The 19,520-nt window shown below is 50.7% G+C and overlaps 9 protein-coding genes across 9 annotated transcripts; 4 read left to right on the forward strand and 5 right to left on the reverse strand.

The window, feature by feature from the left end:
* Positions 1 to 118: 118 nt before the first annotated feature.
* Positions 119 to 1,767, forward strand: cwc2 (active spliceosome conformation promoter CWC2; the record flags this gene model as incomplete). The annotated part of the gene is made up of 8 exons (XM_058460442.1): positions 119 to 507; positions 580 to 658; positions 718 to 742; positions 797 to 854; positions 912 to 1,005; positions 1,059 to 1,101; positions 1,177 to 1,237; positions 1,299 to 1,767. 8 exons carry the CDS (start codon positions 119 to 121, stop codon positions 1,765 to 1,767), a joined length of 1,218 nt encoding a protein of 405 aa, XP_058323974.1.
* A 446-nt stretch (positions 1,768 to 2,213) lies between these two features.
* On the reverse strand, positions 2,214 to 7,287 carry cpcC (putative protein kinase (Gcn2); the record flags this gene model as incomplete). Its single annotated transcript, XM_058460443.1, has 7 exons — positions 2,214 to 2,521; positions 2,583 to 3,021; positions 3,070 to 3,494; positions 3,548 to 4,553; positions 4,606 to 4,935; positions 4,988 to 7,042; positions 7,105 to 7,287. 7 exons carry the CDS (start codon positions 7,285 to 7,287, stop codon positions 2,214 to 2,216), a joined length of 4,746 nt encoding a protein of 1,581 aa, XP_058323975.1.
* Positions 7,288 to 7,785: 498 nt separating this feature from the next.
* On the reverse strand, positions 7,786 to 8,175 carry N7508_002378 (DUF4267 domain-containing protein; the record flags this gene model as incomplete). Its single annotated transcript, XM_058460444.1, has 1 exon — positions 7,786 to 8,175. The coding sequence occupies one exon, from the start codon at positions 8,173 to 8,175 to the stop codon at positions 7,786 to 7,788; it is 390 nt and encodes a 129-aa protein (XP_058323976.1).
* A 321-nt stretch (positions 8,176 to 8,496) lies between these two features.
* N7508_002379 (uncharacterized protein) lies at positions 8,497 to 10,699 on the forward strand (the record flags this gene model as incomplete). The annotated part of the gene is made up of 2 exons (XM_058460445.1): positions 8,497 to 8,530; positions 8,586 to 10,699. 2 exons carry the CDS (start codon positions 8,497 to 8,499, stop codon positions 10,697 to 10,699), a joined length of 2,148 nt encoding a protein of 715 aa, XP_058323977.1.
* Positions 10,700 to 11,571: 872 nt separating this feature from the next.
* N7508_002380 (uncharacterized protein) lies at positions 11,572 to 11,877 on the forward strand (the record flags this gene model as incomplete). Its single annotated transcript, XM_058460446.1, has 1 exon — positions 11,572 to 11,877. The coding sequence occupies one exon, from the start codon at positions 11,572 to 11,574 to the stop codon at positions 11,875 to 11,877; it is 306 nt and encodes a 101-aa protein (XP_058323978.1).
* A 233-nt stretch (positions 11,878 to 12,110) lies between these two features.
* N7508_002381 (damage-control phosphatase ARMT1 family protein) lies at positions 12,111 to 13,824 on the reverse strand (the record flags this gene model as incomplete). The annotated part of the gene is made up of 6 exons (XM_058460447.1): positions 12,111 to 12,341; positions 12,396 to 13,255; positions 13,318 to 13,430; positions 13,489 to 13,619; positions 13,683 to 13,753; positions 13,803 to 13,824. 6 exons carry the CDS (start codon positions 13,822 to 13,824, stop codon positions 12,111 to 12,113), a joined length of 1,428 nt encoding a protein of 475 aa, XP_058323979.1.
* A 230-nt stretch (positions 13,825 to 14,054) lies between these two features.
* ppt1 (protein serine/threonine phosphatase PPT1) lies at positions 14,055 to 15,770 on the reverse strand (the record flags this gene model as incomplete). Its single annotated transcript, XM_058460448.1, has 5 exons — positions 14,055 to 14,090; positions 14,139 to 14,869; positions 14,919 to 15,354; positions 15,449 to 15,529; positions 15,621 to 15,770. The coding sequence occupies 5 exons, from the start codon at positions 15,768 to 15,770 to the stop codon at positions 14,055 to 14,057; spliced, it is 1,434 nt and encodes a 477-aa protein (XP_058323980.1).
* Positions 15,771 to 16,073: 303 nt separating this feature from the next.
* On the forward strand, positions 16,074 to 16,669 carry spt4 (transcription elongation factor SPT4; the record flags this gene model as incomplete). The annotated part of the gene is made up of 4 exons (XM_058460449.1): positions 16,074 to 16,151; positions 16,210 to 16,407; positions 16,509 to 16,561; positions 16,636 to 16,669. The coding sequence occupies 4 exons, from the start codon at positions 16,074 to 16,076 to the stop codon at positions 16,667 to 16,669; spliced, it is 363 nt and encodes a 120-aa protein (XP_058323981.1).
* A 493-nt stretch (positions 16,670 to 17,162) lies between these two features.
* Positions 17,163 to 18,706, reverse strand: gatA (4-aminobutyrate transaminase gatA; the record flags this gene model as incomplete). The annotated part of the gene is given in 3 exon segments (XM_058460450.1): positions 17,163 to 17,650; positions 17,665 to 18,407; positions 18,456 to 18,706. 3 exon segments carry the CDS (start codon positions 18,704 to 18,706, stop codon positions 17,163 to 17,165), a joined length of 1,482 nt encoding a protein of 493 aa, XP_058323982.1.
* Between the last annotated feature and the right edge of the window lie 814 nt (positions 18,707 to 19,520).

Consider the following 19,520-nt stretch of genomic DNA (forward strand, 5'->3'; position numbering starts at 1 on the left):
GACCAAAAACGAAATCCCGCACCCGCCAAGCCTTATGTAATCGCAACTGCCCGTCGACTTTTCGAAAGCTCTCCAAGCTCAATACCGCCAACTCTCCAATTTCAGAGCACCAAAAGCCATGGCAGACACACCCATTATTGAGGCACCCTCAGCGCCCGTCTCAAACACCAACCCGGACCTTGTGGAAACCACCACCGAAGAAATGGTCGTGGCAACAACCGACGCCGGAGACGCGACACCAGCCGACGGACAACTCGAGCCCGTGAAAAAGACAAAGAAGATTATTCGTCGCAAGAAGCGTCCTGCTCGAGTCCAGGCAGATCCATCCACCGCTCCAAAATCCGAGCCTGCGGCTGCTTCAGGCGGCGACTACAACATCTGGTACAACAAGAGTGGCAGCGATAATGATGACAAGTACGGGCTTTCTAAGCCTGCGCCTGGTCGTTGTAATATTGCTAGGGATAGTGGATATACGCGCGCTGATCGTGTGCCTGGTTCTTTCTTCTGGTGGGTTTATCGATCCTGTCGTGCCCTTGCGCGCCGCAGTGGAATCTTACTGATTCTGATTCTCGTTTTTAGCACGCATTTTGCTTGGGGAACTTGCGTCAAGGGCCCCGAGTGCGAGTATTTGCATCGTCTGCCTACAATTCATGACTTGGTTAGTCTTGCTTGGATTGTTCTTTTTAGTTGTCTCGGTTCTAACTGTTCTTCTTCTAGTTCAATCCCAATACAGACTGTTTCGGTCAGTATCGATTTCGGCTGGATATTTGAGGATGCGTTATTGACTCGAAAATAGGCCGAGATCGTCACAGCGATTACAAAGAAGATATGTCTGGTGTTGGATCATTTTCTCGGTGAGTTGCACGATCCTCCTTGTGAAGGTTGAATCTAGTGTTGCTAACTCTTCGAAGCCAAAATCGGACACTTTATGTTGGTCGTATTCACGTCACAGATGATATCGAAGAAGTTGTTTCCCGGCATTTCGCTGAATGGGGGCAGATCGATGTACGTTGGTTGGTCTGATTGATACCCGGGCATTTCGCTAACTATGTCTGTAGCGCATCCGTGTGTTGACTGGAAGAGGTGTGGCATTTGTTACCTGTAAGTGTCATCTTTGCGCCGCCATCATCTTCTGATACGGCGGCAATTGAACTACCCACACTAACAACATACTAGATACAAACGAAGCCAATGCACAGTTTGGAAAGGAAGCAATGTCTCGGCAAGCCTTAGACCAGTATGTCCCACCCAATACCTTCCATTCTCGCATTGTTCATTAATATACTAACACCCTTCAGCGAGGAGATTATCAACGTCCGTTGGGCAACGGTTGACCCGAACCCTATGGCTCAGAAGCGCGAAGCTCGTCGGTTAGAGGAACAGGCCGCCGAGGCCGTGCGTCGAGCTCTCCCCGCAGCATTTGTGGCCGAGATTGAAGGTCGCGACCCCGAGGCAAAGAAACGCAAGAAGATCGAAGGAAGCTTCGGACTACAGGGCTACGACGTTCCCGATGACGTGTGGCACGCTAGGACCCGTCAACTGGAAACCCAAGAAGCTTTACAGCTGGAAGCACCAGAACAGCCACTGATGATCGAGCCCGCTGCAATCCCCGAACCGCAACAGTACGAGCAACAAGGTGGGAGCATCTTCTCCAGCTCAGCTGTAGCAGCACTTCGCGGATTAAATGGAAACGTGACGACTGCTGCAGCACCAAAAGCCGCTAGTGGTCCATTGGTAGCATATGGCAGCGACGAAGACAGCGACTAATTCAGCTATGTTCAGCAGCTCGACAAATAATTCATGATGTTTGTGATTTCTTCCATGTACAATAACAGCGATACCTCCGACAAAAGAATTCTTCCCTTTCCTCCGCAACCTTCATGCTGGATATTCATAATTCTTTCGCGCATCATTCATCCCATCACTTCGCATTGCATACATCACACACATCAACTGGTTTGGGTATCATCCCGAGCACTCGCTTAAAAGGGCATTGAGAGGAGATAGACTGTGTGTGGTCAAATAAAACAAACAAGAATTCCACCCATAAAGCAAAATGCATAACTTAGAACACCCAATATAGCCCCATTCCACACGAGGCCAATGCAAACTCCCTCCCTCCTTCCCTTTCCTTTCCTGTCCTTTCATATCCTATCCATTCCAATCCTATCTTATCTTCTCATCAATGAAAAACAACCATTCGTAAATTCATGTCATTTCTCGCTCGGGCCGAGATCGTAGTACACGCAGGAACCGGTGCGGTAATTGAAGATGAAAGCGTTCGTGAACCTTTCCGTGCTGTCGTTTGTGCGGTTCTCAAGTGCCAAGTCGGTTAGAAGCTCGTACACTTGACTAAGGTATTTGCGTTCGGTCAGGGGTGCGTTTTGAATTACGTTGCGCCAGCTCTCGGCGTCAGAGAGGCGCGTGTTTCGGATGGCGTCTAGGACGTCGTCCCGAGTGTCGATTGCTGCTATTGGGCCGTTGCGAGCGTTTTCGGCGATGTCGCGGGAGCGTTGGAGGGCTGTGTTAGAAACTCTTAGTATGATGTACTGCATTGGATGTGGGTTGGATTATAGACATACCTAGCTCGACGATATTTCTTCTGTTCGTCTTCTTGCTTCGATGTTGCGGTGTAAGGATGCGCACATCATTTGCCCGTTCTTGTGATGCGAGGACTTCTTGTGTGCTTGATTGACGGGCTGGGCGTAGGTCAGAAGTACCCTCGCGCTGGTGGCGCGCTTGCACCTCTGATCGAAGCCATGGTACAAGCTCGGCGGTGCGGATATCGAATTCCTCTTTGCGCATGAGGTTTCGAACTTTGAATCCACGGTCCTTGCTGTCTTGCTTGGCGATTACAATCCATCGGTGGTTAGAGTCTTTGTATATGGCCATCAACTCCTCGATCGACGAGGCGTCGACTGCGAGCTCCGCGCTAATGTCGTTTGACCAGAGTTCTTCGATGAGTTTTACTCCGGCCGAGCGAAGAACGTCTGCGTCGAAGCTGGCAACAAGTACATCACACTAATGAGGTTAGTAAGAACTGAGACATGGATACATTATGGTACTTACCCGACGAGCTCCCCAGTATACCTCCGCACCAGTTTCACTCTCTTTTGTCGGAGCTTTGGCTTTCAGATAATCAATCATCGAAGAGCTAAGGCGATCCGAGCTGAGGTTGAATCCGACAGCATGCGCTTGAGGACAATTAGATAAGACCCTGGGAGAGAACTCCTGGATCAAGCCATCATATCTGCCTCCTGCAGCGAACACATCTCGTCGTTTGCTGTCAAAGACGCATTGGAACAGAATGCTTCCACCGTAGAACTTGTCATGAAGACTGCTGAGGGGGTTTATGTAGACCTTGCGCTTAATGCCGAAGCTTTTGAGGTAAGTCATGAGCACGTTCAAGCGGGTAAATATCGGTGCAATTCGCTCGACGAATTCAGTTCCTTCCATAATGCTTTGCAGCCTGCGCTGGGTTTCTTTCAGAGAACCTGTACAATGTAAGTTAGCGCCTTGCATCTAATTAGATCCTGAAATGACAAACCTCTGAAGTCGAATCGAGCAAGATCATCCAGTGATGTCGAAGCAACACCAATTGCCGGAGACCGAAGCTCGCTTCGGAGCTTCTGCATTGTCCATTTGCCAACATTTAGTTTACTGATAGTCTCCTTGGCCAATGGGATCTGGGAAGGCGTGACACGACAAAACTCCATGATAAGTTGGAGCAAATCAGAGTGGTTAATGAGGAAGCACATGGGGGAAGAGCGCAAGGGCGGGAACTCTTCAATAATCTCGTCCAGGACCTTGATCACTTCGGCCTCTTTCAGGGCCAAATCCAAGGTATTGTGAGACACGACATCAAAGTCCACTTCACCGTGAGTCCGCGGTTCGCTGCCATGGCTTGACTCTCTGTAGACTGTGCCAAATGCAAATGTCTTCTCCAGTGAGCGATCCTGTTTGGGGATCGCTCGTGCATTCGGAACTGTGAGGTCGAATGGCAGCTGTAATAGATTGCCAGATGCATCCAAAAGGCGAGCAACAGGGGCGGTGCTGTAATGCTGAGATCGAGGGAAGATCATTTGTCTCTGCGATTCCACGGCGCCATGTCTCCGGAAGATAGAGGTCAATTTATTCTTGACTAGACCCTGGACAAGTAGTTCATTGGCTGCTGGGGAACCATGCGAGTCTATGTCCCAAGCAATATCCTCGAACTTCTTAGGGGACTGGGAGAAGATTGCTGATAGAATCTTCTTGTAGTCGGGAGAATTTGGATCGGAGAGCAGATGCACAATCGCTCGCCTGAATGTCTCTTCCTCGACCTGGAGTGGGATTCTTCCGCTGGAAAGAAGCTCAGCGGCTGTAGGACGTTCACTTGGGGTATGGCTCAACAAGGATTCAACGATTTGCCCTTGAACTACTTTATCAGATTGCTGGAAAGTGAGCGGGAGGGTATGGTTCTTTTCTCTGATCACTCTGAGAGTCTGGTCTCGTTCCATGCCGGTAGGCAATGGGTGCAACATCTCAAAGAAGATAACACCAAGAGAGAACATCTATACAGCGTGAGCGTTTATAATTTAGAGTGCGGGCAGTTTGAATACTCACATCTACCTTCTCATTGTAGTGTCCCAAGACAACCGACTTCATCTCTGGTGCGACATAGTAGGTCGTTCCAAGACTGCGAGTGAAATCTCCTTCGAAGTCTGCCGCTGCAGATGAACGAACAGCAGTGGTAAATTGGCCGCTTGTAGCAAGTCCAAAGTCGCCAATGCGAGGATTGTTGGCAACATCAATGAAAATATTGTCGGGCTTTAGGTCACGATGGATGATTCCGTGGCTATGGATGTGGCTAAGGCCATCGAGAATCTGCCGGAAGAGACGCCACGAACGATCAATGTCATCGTATAATCCATTCCTTATCAAATCACGCAAGGTCTTGGAAATTTTAGCTTAAATTATTGACCGTAAAATAGCATAGTGCACTCACGTGTTTCTCGCAGTACTCCATCTGGATGTACAGCGTAGTCAAAACAGGACGACCATAAGATCCAGATCTCGCATGGCTGAGCTCAGCGTCGTCATCTTTACTGTCTGTTTCTGTGTGTTTGGCGCGGTAAATCCGAGATGCCTCAGCATGGGCATGATCGGATAACGTTCCTTCGTTGTCATCATCACTGTCCGATTGGGCAAACTCGATCTTGGGATATCCGCTAGAGCTGATGAAGTCGAGGCCTCCAGTGCTGAATCCGTGGTGATCCTGACTAGCAAATGGGTCACCTTCGGTGGAGGACATGGCCTCTTCCTCAATTTGATTGAAGTCTTCTTCTAGCCAGGCAGTGTAGTACCGGACAACATATGGATGGTTCAGTCGCGATAGTAACATGGTTTCGGAAAGAGTATCTTTCAAAGCTGCAGCTGAAGTTTGAGATATCTTCTTAACTGCATACAACCGACCATCGAGCTTGTTCCGTGCTTTCACTACCTGCCCATAACCACCACGGCCCAACTGACCTGCCTCATCAAAGTCTTGGTGGTATCGTGAGAATGCCGGCATGGCTCCAAAAGAGTCGAGCCGGGGCCTTCTCTGCAGAGACACAGAGTTTGACCCTCTATCCCGCATTTTCAAAGGCGCATCCACTCGGAAGAATTCAGACGGTTGCAGTTGGAAGGCAGTTGGACGCTTTCTAGGATCAGGGCGGAAGAATTCACGGAGCAAATCCTGCAATGGCGGAGAGAGTCCCATTGACACCATCAACTGGTTAGCAGATGTGTATCTCAGGAGAACATCTTTTCCGAAGCCCATCTGGAGCAGTACAATTCCAAGATCCCAAACATCAGTCTTCATGGTGGGAGCTGACTGGTCCTGCGTCAGCTCTGGAGGAAGCCAAAGTGGCGATTTAGATGCAGTCAAAGATGGCTTTCCACCAGGGGGTTCGGGTAAAGCGTCCTCCACACTAGATTGCAATTTCACAATGGTCCCACCCGAGGGCGTTCGGAAGAGCAATACTCGGCTACATTGGATGTTTCCATGAACAAATCCATTGCGGTGATAGAACTCCAAAGCCTCGAGTAGCTGAATCATCCAGCCGCGGAGCATGTCGACGGCCACGGTCCCCACGATATCGAGGAGCTCGGCGAGTGACCCTTTGTTTGCATATTCCAAAAGCATAAAGACGGTCCAGGAATTATCGGGCGAGTCGAACTGGCCAAGTGGGCGATTGATCTTGAACCCGACAAATTCAACCAGGTTCGGGTGTCTTAATCGCTTGAGGCCCTCCAACTTATCCTCACTGGTACGCATTTGCTCTCGGAATGTCAATCTCTCAGATCCCTTCTCGTCAAGGAAAATCTCCTTCAAAATAAGCTGTGGGACGTGGCATCGACTTTCAGAAACCACAGGCCTGACGGTGAACGTCTTCTTACCCGGCTGGCTTTGTAACATAGTCTTCCCATGCACGGCGCGGAAGATCAGCGGCTGCTCGTCGGTGTCATTGACGAGTAAAGGAGGATCGAAGGAAATCGCGCCAGGCGTGTTCTCCACGAGGTCATCGACATCACTATCGGCACCAGTGCGGCTTTTCCGTCGCATGATCCGAGCCTTGGTTCGTTGTCGCATCTTGTCTTGAAGCATTTCTTGTAATGCACGCTCTTCCTCTGCAGCTGCAGCTTGTTGTTTGCGAAGCACCTCTTGCATTTCCAGGTCTGCGCGTTGAAGGGCGGCCGCCTCTTGCTCCATTCGTTCCTCTTCGAGGCTAGGAAGATCCTTATCCTGTAGGCGCGCCTGGGCAACATCCTCAAGGACATCTTGAATCGACACCGCGAGCTCATAAATCATCTCGCTTCCGAGTAGGGTTTTTGGTTTGTTGCGGAGAATATCTTGGATTCTGGAACGCGCTCCATCGCGGAAGCCGTCAAGGTTTCCCGGCGAAAGATTGGGAACTGTTTTGGGATATGTGGCGGGCAGTTCGACTAATAGCACAAGGAGGACATCAGGGTTCGAGGAAGACCGTAAATGAAGCTTAAAGGTCACATCAGAAGTTTGCTGCAGCGCACGAGTTAGTGGCACGAGGGACCCAAACAGCCCACCATAATATGGCAACTCACCTGCCAGGCCGACCGCCTGTTCTCAACTTCTTCAAAGTCATCACCATATATCGAGCGCAGAGCCTCGACCTCTGTCTGGTGGATTTCACGGTAATTGGTTGTAGGTAAAACGGGGGACGTCACGGAGGAGGAATCGGAGGTTTGCTTTTTGCGGGAGGGCTTCTTCCTCTGTTTGGGAGGCATCGCGGGGCGTGGCGAGAGCCCTACATGCGTCCCTGACTGTACGACATCGAGGCTAGTAATAAGTTAATGAGGTGGAGGGTGAGGAAGTCTAGAGTCGAGCGAATTGGGCAGTCTTTTTTTTCTTAGAACAGGCGGTCAGATGCGCCCTTCGGGTTATCGATAGTGGTGGACCTATAAATGACGTCCGGCTTGTTAATAGAGATGCATTGGCTGTTATTTGCTATTATAGCTAGTAATTCTGTGCAAATTATATGCTCTACTTTCACAGTTTCGCAGTTCATATGTCCATAGATGTTGATTGAAGCTGAACACGCCCTACATGTAGCATATCCAAATGTAGGTCATGCAAAAGGACCTTTCTCCCTGCCCAACAGTGGACCCTTTTTTTTCATGAGCTGGCGAGTTTCACCAGTGGAAATTTTGTAGACACCGCAAGAGTCGATCACAATTTGTCTCGCTGGGCTGGCGTGTTGACTGCATTCCACGTGTACCTGGCCCTCAGTCAAAGAGCCCGAGTAGCATGCTGCCCACGATGGTAATCATTGGCGCATATCCCCAGTGATTCCATGAGCCCTGGCCATGCGTCCAGCAGACAAGACCATCTGCAAATGCAACGCTGCTAGCGGCAATCAATATCCAGCCCAGAGCTCGCCGAGTACCAAAGTACGCGGCCGCATAGATGGCAGCACCCATGAAGATATCTCGAACACCGTAGACTGCCATAAGACTGTCAACCAGCTGCTTGTCCACGGCAGAGGCTGGAGGCTGGAACTCGAAGAAGGTGAGTGCTTGGGCCGGGCGTAGAATGGCATTGATACCGAATGCGACGAAGATAGTCGCAAATGTTTTAGCCATAATTGCAGGACCAGGTGACTGAGAAAAAGACATATTGATGAGTTGTCAATATGGAGTCCCAGATATGTGATGTGATAGTACTGTAGTCTTGTATGCCGGTGTGAGATGATGTCCGGGGATGCGCTGCAAGGGAGTGCAGGTTAGGTCACATGCACGTTAAAAGCTCAGACTGAATTCAGTTGAAGCCAACCAAGTCAAACCCGATCAAGTCACTAAACATCCATGAGTTCTCTGTGCTTACTTGCTTTCATGAAGTGACTCGGTGCCAAGAACCGTATCGATAAGATGATCGGCACTTCTTCTTTTTCCGACCGCGCGACATAAACAAACCGGCCACTTCCTTACTTTGCCAATATGTTGAACTGGATGAAGGGGAATGAGCAAGGGGGTTGGTTCTGTCATATTCAAGTCCCCTGAATCTCTCCACTAACCATTCTACTTAGAGGACTCCAAGCTGCTTGAACCTCCCGAGACTCCAGCTCCTGTCTTTGCTATTCGCGCCTTCAAGAGTGCCCTTTTTGGGACACCTGGAGCCGATGAAGAAGATGGAAAACACGTGTCGAACCCAATATCATCCCCTCATCAACGAAGCAAGAGTGATACAATGAAGCTCCCGCCGCCTGAGATCACAGACGCGAGCCCCGGTGATGACGCGATGCTCAACCCCACGGGTTCTCCTACAAAAAGCATATTAGTCACGCCCGGGACGATACTAAATCGACGCAAGACCGTGTCATTTGGGGAGAGTGTCATTGACAATGAGGGGAAGCGCCCTGGCTCGGCCAGCAAGCCAGCCAGAACTCCGCCAAACCCGACTGGTAACCTGAGCATCCAGTGGATGTCCGGTTCTTCAGACGGTAGCGGCAAACCACGAAGCAAACTCACCCAGACTTTGATGGATGCACGCGATAACGCGTCCAAGAATGTTGATTCGGCCCAGTCTGAAGAGACTATAGAGGAAGTGAACCCTGGCAGCTCTCGAACGAAAGACATCCCTGATGAAGATGTCACCATCAACCTGGAGGACCCTCACTCCGAGTCGGGCAAATATTGGAAAACAGAATTCGACAACTACCGTGTGAAGACCAACAAAGAGATCAAAAAGTTGATTCATTACCGGTGCATTGCCAAGTCATACGCTCGCAAGAAGGACTCCGAAGCCATGCGGCTGGCCGATAAGCTTAAGGAGGAAGAGGAGAAAGTTGCAGAGATGGAGAGACAAGTTTCACGACTTGCTTCTACCATGGTTGGAGAAGGATCCAAGGTGGATAAGGAGCAACTAATTCAGGACCTGACCAAGCAGACCGCTCTTGCGCTACAATACAAGCAACAAGTCACGTCGTTGCGCAGTACCTTGGAAAAGCACGACGTGGTGAATGATGCTGCGCAAATTACAAAAAAGCAGAAGGAAGATTCATCTTCCAAGGGCCCCTCTGACGAGCTTCGCAAAGCGCAACAAGAGCTCAAGGAAGCCAATGCCAAGATTGACGAAATGCAACGTCAACAATCCGAGCTGAGCACGCTCCAGACTCTCGCGCAAAGCTCGGAAAAAAAAGCACAGACACTCGAGCAAGAAAACAACACTCTCAAGCAAACTTTAGCCCGTGTCAAGCAGGAAATGTCGCGCTACGAGGGTCGACGCAAGGACAAAGAAACGAAACTGAAGCAGAGAGAGTCGAGGCTAGAGTTACGGGTCCAGGAATACAGGGACAGACTGAAGACTGCCACTCAGGAGCATCGTGAATCAGAGGAAAACTTGAGGAATACCTCGGACGCAGAGCGTCGCAAGTTGCAGAAGCAAATTGACCTTTTGAAGTTGAGACTTGGAACCACGACCGAACCTTTCCCAGTTCTGCCTTCGATTGAGCGTCAATCGTTCAGTCCTCGCAAAGACCCTACCGGTGTGCAAGTGTTCGACTTTGCCGGCCACAATGTTGAACCAGAAGAGCCACAAGAGCCAGAAGAAGAGCCCACAGACGACATAGAGCCGCCCCCAAGCCCGAGTCCACGATCTAAAGTCCGTGAGTCGCGTCCTGGCTTGCGTAGTGCCACTTTGGGCACTCAAGGCTCAAGGCGCCATCTCCGAAACCCGGCTGCAGATGACGACGAGGTAACACACTATTTGAACGAGATCCTGCCAAAGCCGCGCCACGAATCCCGCCGCGTCGAACTAGACGCAGTTCCACCATCCTCGCCCCCTGATCTTTCAACTCTCAAATCTCTTAACCGCACTTATTCCAAGCGACGACTGGGCGAAAACCGTCCTACTCGAGCTCTTAATCTTCCCGGTGCCGATGACATTGGGCTTAGCACCAGGCACGCGCCACGAGAGCGTACACATGTTAAATCAACCCTCGACTCCATTTCTGGCCTCCCAGCTCGCAGTCGGTATACAAACTACACAATCTCAGCTGGTGACCGAGTTGGCAAGCGGTATGGGCTGACAGACACGCAACGAGGAGGTCTTTCCCCTGAACGAATTGCTGATGCCCAGGCCCGGCTAAGACAGAAACAACTCAACCCTAAATCCAGAGCACTCGGCAAGGAGAACGTGTGAAGACATTGGTAGAGTCACTGTTTCCTATTCGTGTTTGTTTCTTTCTCTTTGGAAATACTGGGTGGCTCATGGAGCGTGCGATGGCGTTAGGGATATGAGCGTTACTTTCTTACCCCATTCTTGCTATCTACATATGAGCGAATTCAATTGTTGGTTCCATCCTTCCTCGCAGCTTTACCTAACTTATACCTATACACAAGTACCTTGTACCTCTCAGCCGAAATGCCGCATCATGCAAACACTATGGGATCCTCAGTGGAGAAGACCCTGTTGATCTCCACAGTAAAAGCCCCAATCCCCGCAAAATAAACCCCGGCGATCAAGCACCATTTACCTAATGAATGTGTCCAGCATTCCAAGCTTCAAAGCCTACCGGAACATGACGTGGTCCGAGGAAAGAAGATATAAAACTAGCTATCCCCTTTCAGAACTGATCATCCACATAACCATCACAAATCCGACACACTCAACTCATCCCAATCATATAAAGATTCAGAATGCACTACCTCTACCCAACCCTATCGCTCATCCTCCTAGCATCCCTAGCTGCCGCAGGAGATATAGACGCAAACGATCTCCCAACGCAATGTAAACAAGTCTGCGCACCAATCGTGAGCCTGACAGCATCCTGCGACGCAAAGACCCACGACGATGATACAGAAGAGTTGAATTGTATTTGCAGGGATTCCAGGGCTGCGTCTAGCTTACCGATTTGCGATGCTTGTATTTCGAAGTATAGTAAGGATGGAAGGGATAATGGTTTGTTTTCCCTTGTTTGATATACATATTGGGGATTGGGGCCTAACTTTAACTTAGATGCTAATGATCTTGTCCGGTCTTGTTCTTTTACTACTACTTCTTTTGATCCTAGTATGACTGACACTGCTACTGAGACTTCGCCTGCGACTGAGACTGGGACTCAGACTCAGACACAGACTCAAGAGACTGGTTCTGGTGCCGGTGGCTCGATGACAACAACCACAGATATGGGTGCGGGAATGGCAAGTGAAACTGGGAGTGGGACTGTGTCTAGTTCGGGGGGTTCTATGGGGGCTGCGTCGTCATCTTCCTCTTCAGCTACATCCTCGCCTTCTGATTCGGTTGGTGGTATCTCCAGCCCAGGGGCTGGGGTCATTCTGTCTCTCGCGGCAGGTTTCTTTGCTTCTTTCTTGATTTGAGGCAGGTCTATATAACCGCTGTATTATAGTGTGATCGGGGTCAATGGTCCTGAATAATTTACCCATAGGAGCAACTTCAAAGAGACATTGGCTCGACTCATTCATATTTATTATTTATTGCAATGCAACTGTACTCTTTTCGCCACATTATATCCATCTACAGGGAGCTCTAAATCGCGCAATAACTCTAATCACGTCTAGTCTCCAGTCAATCAAAGTAGCAAGCCTCTAATCTAAGCTTTGCCGTCAGAAAGCGAGACAACAGCCCACTTGCCACTCCAAGCCCACTTGCGAGTCTTGGAATCACCACCACCAGGCAGCTGACGAAGTTCCTCGTCCTTTCCAGCAGGGAGTCCAACAACGGTATCAGCCTTGCAAGTACGGAAGGCCAGGACACGAATACCAGACTTGGGACCGAGAGGTCCGATAGCCTCTGTGAATGGTGTGGTAGGATCCCACTCGGCCTATATGTTATTAGCATACGTTGTGTTTAGCCGAGGAGGGAATAGTTCACTTACATCATTGACCAATTTCCGGTAGTTCAGATCACCCTTGAACAAAACAAGCTCGCTCTCCTTTAGGTCCTCGAACAGATCGGGTGCAACGTGCGGCATACGCCAGAATCCACCCTGAGTAGTCCAGAATGCATGTGGGCGCAGAATCAGCTTGCCATCCTGGTGGAATTGGCTCCACTGTTCAAAGAGGAATTTCACATCCGACACCTCCTTCTCTGAAAGTGGTGGGAAGGTCTTGCCGGAGTCGTCGGCGGCTGTGTAGAAAGCTTGCGGGTCGACCATGCTGTTAAGGAGATCGGAGAAATCCTTTGGAGTGACATCAGACACGAACCAGGGGAAACGCTTGGGGTGGAGGACGACTGTTGTCGCCAGGCCAGCGGAGAGCAGGTATCCGCCGAGAATCAGATCGACGAAGAGCTCGAAGCCGGAATTGTCAAGGACGATGTCAACACGGCGCTCGCCGTCCTTCTTCTCTCTACGTGCCTTTTGCATGGCCTCGAAGGCGGCATCGAGGTCGTTGACAATAATGTTCTTTTGAGAGTCTTTGCGCGCTTGGGAACCCTGCAGCTTTTGGATATCCTCGTATGTGAGAGATGTCAAGAGGGAAAGGTCTGTGGCATTGCCCCATAGGCAGATCTCGCACATCTCTGAGAAAAGAATCTTCTCGGCTTGTTCGACCTGCTCGGGTGACTTTCCTTCTGCTCCCTTGCCTGACCCTGCTTCCTGTGCTAGCTCGCGATATCTTGCGGCGAGTTCTATAACGGCGGGGCGAGATGACTTGAACGTGTCCATCTTCTGGCGGGCGAACACATCATAGCCCTTCCAGTGCTTTGACAATGCGAAGAGAGATTCTATCCGGCGGTCTGTGTTGATACCAAGTCAGCTTCAGTACTTGGTTTCAGTTGATTTAGGGCGTGCTACATACAGAGGTAGCATTCGGCGTACAGCCAGGGCACGTCGTGCCAATGGGGGTTTCCTCGCTGCTCAAGCTCCTGGTTATAAGACGCGATATCAGGGTGTCCGTCGTCGTCCAAGGGGCTATCAATCAATCATTCAGATAATTACTCCTTTCAAGTTTTTGAATACGAAGACTCACGTAAGTTGTCGGTCATGCTGAAGCTCATACTTCAACTTGGCCATATTGGCAATGATACCCTTGCCTTCATTGGCCTTCTCATTGTCATCCACACCAACGACTGTCCGGTGCAGATCATCAATGGCACCAGTCTATACCCATCACACATAGTGAGTAATTGACACCGAGGCATCGGTCGTTCGGGGTAAGCTCACAATGATAACAGGCCATCGGTCATTTGCTGAGACCGAGGCAAAGCTCGACTTGTCGGAAGTGTTGTATTGAGCTGATCAAGTTAGCATTGAATACAGGCACTTTTGAAAAATGAGACTTACGGGTCTGAGGATCGAATTCCATGACTGCTGTATGTGAAGTTGTCTAAATGATCGGAGAGCAAAAGAAGTGCTGGGCAGAATCGAGGGGAAACCGCGGGGCAAAGGCGGTGAGGAGTAAACAACGGCGACGTCACAACTACAGCGCTACAGAACACAGAACATAGTGGAACACATCATTCATGCACATAAATACATTAGGAACATCAATTCTAGATCTCTTGGCAACGCCGCGCTTGCAAATCATATTTCCTATCACATTCCCATAAGGGGCGAGTTTTGTGCGTATGCCTGGGACTGTTAGCTGGGATCTTTGAGTCGCGATGAAGAGGAACTTACCATCGGCTTGATATCGGGGTGGGGCACGGCCTCAAACACTTCATAGTCGAGCTTGAGCTCAGGGCCAATGTTAATGTAGGCACCCTTGTTTTCAGTCGAGTCGCAGTACTTGGGGGCGGAGAAGACGGTGATACAGCGGCCATCGTGCTCGACTTCGTAACCATCCATGCGCACCTCGTGAGAGCGAATAATAGCTTCCAGACCGTTGTTCTCGCAGAAGCGCTTGGTGACATCTGGTCCAAATTGGAGGCCGACTCCACGCTTGCTGGGACCACGGCCGGGCATTGTCTGCGGGTCGGTCCAGAGCATCTCCATCATGAGACCGGCTTGGCCTGGTTGCCTTTGGTTGTGGCGGTTGAGCTTGCGGATGTCGTTCAGGGTAATCTTGTCGTCGGAGAAGAGACCGCCGTGCAGGACGAGGTACTTATCGCCGATCAGGGTGGCCAAAGGCAGGGCCGAGAAGGACTCGGAGAACACCTTGAACACACGCTCGTTATACTTGGCCTTGCATTCGCCTTCGAATCCGTAAACCTTATTCATATCGTCCGTTTCGTGGTTTCCACGATTGAGGAAGAGACCGTTGGGCCGCAGCCACTTGTATGCATATAGGAGGAGGGCAATTTCGCAAGACCAAGAGCCACGGTCTACGAAGTCACCGTTGAAGAGATAAGCGTGGGTATCAGAGGGAGCGCCGTTTCGTCTGAAGATCTCAAGCAAATCGAAGTATTGACCTGGTTATATTAGCAACCAGTGAACTATACCGTGGGAGGCCAAACATACCGTGTGTGTCACCGCAAACCGTCAACTTCTTGCCAGACTCAACGCCAACCTCCACCATCGTGGGCTCAGCGTAGACAAGATCCTTGACAGCCTTGATAATCTGGAAGACATACTTGCGGTGGATCTTCTTTCCGTCCTTAAATCGCTCAATCATGTCGTCAATGAACTCCTGTGTCATCTCCTCGCCGAGACGCACACCATCGTACCCATCCTCGACCTTGATAGCACCAATATCCAGATCCTCAAAAGCGGAGGGTGGGTCCGAAACCTCAATGGCTTTCTCAAAGTTTATGCGGCGAACGAGCTTCTCACACTCGGCAGTCTTGAGCTTCGCGCTCTGGTTGGCAGGCTCCCGCTTGACAACAGCCTTGAAGTCCTTCAAAGCATCCTGGTAGTTGAGAATGGCAGCGTAGCCCAAGCCACGGCGCCAGTAGGCCTAAAGCAAAACCAGATTTAGCATTAATCCTCACACAACCCCCATCTACAACTGTATAGATATAGCTCCTCCTGCATGGTATGTAGCGACGGACCTTCACATAGTTGGAATCGAGTTCCAATGCCTTTGTAGCGTCGGCGATGGCAAAACCGAATGCCTCGAGTTTAAATTGGGCCTGTCGCAGGAAGCGTATCAGCAAAGACCATTCCAGTCTGAATGCACACACAAATCGCGAGAATGTTCCGCCATGGATATCAGGAACGCACCTGGGCCCGGTTGCAAAAGAAGGACGGATCCTGGTCATATTTATCGATAGCCTGGTTATAAAAGTCGATAGCTGTAGGCCAGTCATGCGCAGCAAAGGCCTTGTTGCCCTGCACCTTGAGAGCCGTACCGGCTGCTTGATCGGTAGCCATTGGGGGCGGAGGGAAAATGCGAGGGGCACGAGACAAGCGATGATCGGGATCGGAGAGAGAGTAAAAGGAAAGCGAAGATAAAGTCAGAGAGCAGAACCCCAAGCGGAAAGCTCCTGAATAAGAGAGAAGGTAAAAATAAAGAAAAAGAAGAACTAAGCGTGGAGGCAAAAAAAAAAAAAAACAGAATCGGGACTGTTCCTGGTTCTCCCATGTTCTTTTTCCCCGATCGCAACGGGGCTTGGCATCCAGACTCGACCTCCGATCTCTTTCACTTCACTCCTTGTCTTCCTCTACAGCTCCCCAATGTCTTTCTACGCCGCTCCTAACCAGCAGCGCACGCTACGTGCCTGCATGGTCTGCTCTGTCGTTCAAATCCACAATGTATGAGCTGCTCCTCTTCCCTTCCGCAGCTTACTCTGACCACCCCCGGTTACTCCAGAAATTCATGCGTGAAGGCTGTCCGAATTGCGAAAATACCCTCCAGCTCCGCGGAAACAATGATGCTATTCAGGAATGCACGTCGCAGGTCTTTGAGGGTCTGATCGCTGTCCGGGACCCAGCTGCTAGCTGGGTTGCTCGCTGGCAGCGGTTGGATAACTATGTGCCGGGCACATATGCGACCAAGGTGACAGGCTCGGTGAGTGAAGCTCGAATCTTTGGAGATATTTGGAATGGAACCCACCTTCCATAGATCTTTCCGATTGTCGAGCACTCTTGCTAATCTGTTCGCATCAATAGCTCCCCGAATACATCATCAGCAGTCTCGAGGACTCTGGAATCAAATACGTCCCGTACGTGTGCTCCAGCTCTATACACAAAGCCTTCTTGGCTCTTTTCTCCGGCTTATACTGACGACTGGTTACAGACGGGATGGAAGCACCGGTGACGAAGATGCTTGAAGTACCAGTCTTAGGTACTGCATAACCTCCCCACCCTTGTTCATACGATTCTGGTCCGGATACCCCTATAGCACACGCCATTCAATAAGCAGGGTGGGAAATGGTTTCGACGATTTTGCTGGTTAGGAGTTTCGGATGGAGCATTGCACACTTTCTTATTTCTTCATATTACTTATTGGATTACAAGGGCATGGCAGGACCAATCTGCTTATGAGTCCTATTGCCAATTTTCCTTCCCATAAAACATAAACCGCGGCTAGAGTGCTTATCACTACGAGTCCAGATGATTCTCTTGAGTCATAATTCAATTGACAAGCAACCTATCTAGAAATGTACATGGCCTTTTTGTATGGCATCAACTCGTTGCAACAAGATGAAAGAAAGAAAAAATCAGCAGAAATAGTAAAGGAAACGCTCAATCAAGTTCAAAACGCCCGGGCAATTTTCCAAAAGTCATCATCATAACTCAGAAATGGCATTGCCTGGACTGAGTTTAGACAGCCTGGATGATCTGCTCAAGCTTCTCGAGCAGGATATCAGCGTGGTGCTTCTGGAAGACCAGCATGGGGCGCAGGCGGACAGCAGAGGCGCCACTGCCACCGATGTTGATGCCGAAGGATTTGGCCTTGGCAACGAGCTGGTCACGCTTGGGGGTGTCCCAGGCGATGAATGTACCCTGGTTCTTACCACGCAGGTTCTGGAAGTGCTGGGGATACTTCTCGGCGAGACGCTCGAGACCGCCGTACAGGTAGTCACCCGTGATGCGGGTGTTCTCGACGAGGCCGAGACGCTCAACCTCGTTGATGATACCGCGGAAGATCAGAGCGCGGGCCGGGTCACCCATCCAGGTGTTGAACTGACGGTAAGGCTTGTTGGGGCGCAGAGCAGGGTTGCCGTAGTAGTAACCGGCAGTCTGGGCCTTCTTGGAGAAGGTGACCATGTCGGGGGGGAGGACAGGTTCCAGTGGTCGTGGGCCCAGAACTTTCCGGTGGCACCGACACCAGTCTGCACCTCGTCAACGATGAAGAGGACGTTGGTGCGCTTGGTGATGTCGCGGAGGCCCTGGAAGAAGGCGGGCGAGGCGTGGTTGTCACCGCCCTCGGACTGGATGGGCTCGACCATGACGGCAGCGACGGGGTTGTGGAACTCCTTGATGAGTTGCTCGACCTCGGCCAAGCAGCGCTGCTCCTCGGCGGCGTTCTCCTGGACATGGTCCTCCAGAGGGTACTTCAACTGGGGGAATGTGGCCTGGGGCCAGTCGAAGGCGGGGATATCCAGCTTGTGGATGGCCTTTGAGCGGGTGGTGGAGAGGGATCCGAAGAGACGGCCGTGGAAGGCGGACTTGAAGGACAGGATAGAGAGCTGGGGAGAACCGGGGCCGGCGTTGTTCATGGTGGAGAGCAGCTCCTCCTCGGTGAACTCGACCTCGGGGCCACCACGTTGCATCTGACGGTAGTACATGAAGGCGGCCTTGTAGGCAGTCTCGTTGGCATCGGATCCAGCCATGGCAGTGAAGACCTGGTCAAGACCCTTGGGGGCGGCACGGAGGACACCAGTCTTGAGAATGTGAGCCCACTCGGAAGAGGGGAAGTTACCCAGAGCTGGACGGTTGATGAGGGCAGAGGTCATCTCGGGGGTGGTGGCAACCTCCTTGAGGTGGGGGTTGTTGTAGCCAACGGGAATAGAGGCAATTTGAGCATATACATCGAGCAACTTGTTGCCGTCGAGGTCAGCAATGCTAAGAGAATGTTAGCTGAGGCCACGGTAAAAGAATTGGTTATCGTACTAGTTACCAACGGACTGGTTGTAGTCAGTCAGCATGTTCAAGCTGCGGACGTCGAAGACCTCATCGAGCTCGGCGGCAGCGGCCTGGTTCTTAGGGCCGGGGATAGCGCCCGAGACAGAGGGAGCAGTAGGCTCATTGGGGAAGTAAGGCTTCTCAGAGGCCCGAAGAGAGGCAGTGGTAGAGAGAGAGCGGGCAGCAGGAAGGCGAGCGGCAGAGCGCAGCCGGGTGCCGGCACGGAAAACCGAGGCCATTGTGAGTTGTAGGGGGGTATGAGATGCTTTCCGAGAACAAATATAGAGAATCGGAGGCAGCAGAAGTGTAACAGAGATAGAACCCAAAAATGCGCGGGGTGTCTTTATATGGCAACTGTTATCGGTCTTATCCTGGAGCTTCAGAGCTTCCCCCCGCGTATAGGTCGGCGGTTTGAACCAATCACATCCCCTCCTGCACAGCGAAACGCCGAACATCCGATGGAGAATGTCGACGAATTGAGAAAGTCTACGCTGGTGGATTTCATAGTCAATTCGATATGGTAAGAGTTTCCATTTCGACCGCTCTTACAGTCCAATGCCCAATTGGGGTCGAGTCACGCGGGTTGTCCCTCTTAACATACACCCTAACATGAATCAGTCTTCCCTGTTGATCATTGATAAGCTAAATCTCGCTCTTGGCACATTCTCTTATCTATGGTTGTAGGTTATGTGTTGGTATAAATCTGCGGGGATCTTATTGTCTCTCACCGCAATTTGAGAGATTCATCTTTTATACATCCATACTTAACCGGTTCTACATGTATGGGTGTCGCGGTACAAATACTGGTTCGCCACGGAGCATGAGCACGAACAACGGATATATATATATTTCAACGAGAACTATGCCACCGATCTCCAATCATTGCAGACGAGTAGAAGACCAATGCTGTAGCAAATGAACATGTATAACAAGCGACTATCTCCTTCCCACCTAGTTAATTGACTCAATTGACTCAATCGACCTAATTGACACTGTAGGGCTGGCTGGCTGAACCTGGCGATTGGTCTGAAAGACCCACCGCACCATGGAAAT

Source organism: Penicillium antarcticum (genome assembly GCF_028974205.1).
Source record: "Penicillium antarcticum strain IBT 31339 chromosome Unknown utg000002l_segment0_segment0, whole genome shotgun sequence".
Lineage (NCBI taxonomy): Eukaryota > Fungi > Ascomycota > Eurotiomycetes > Eurotiales > Aspergillaceae > Penicillium > Penicillium antarcticum.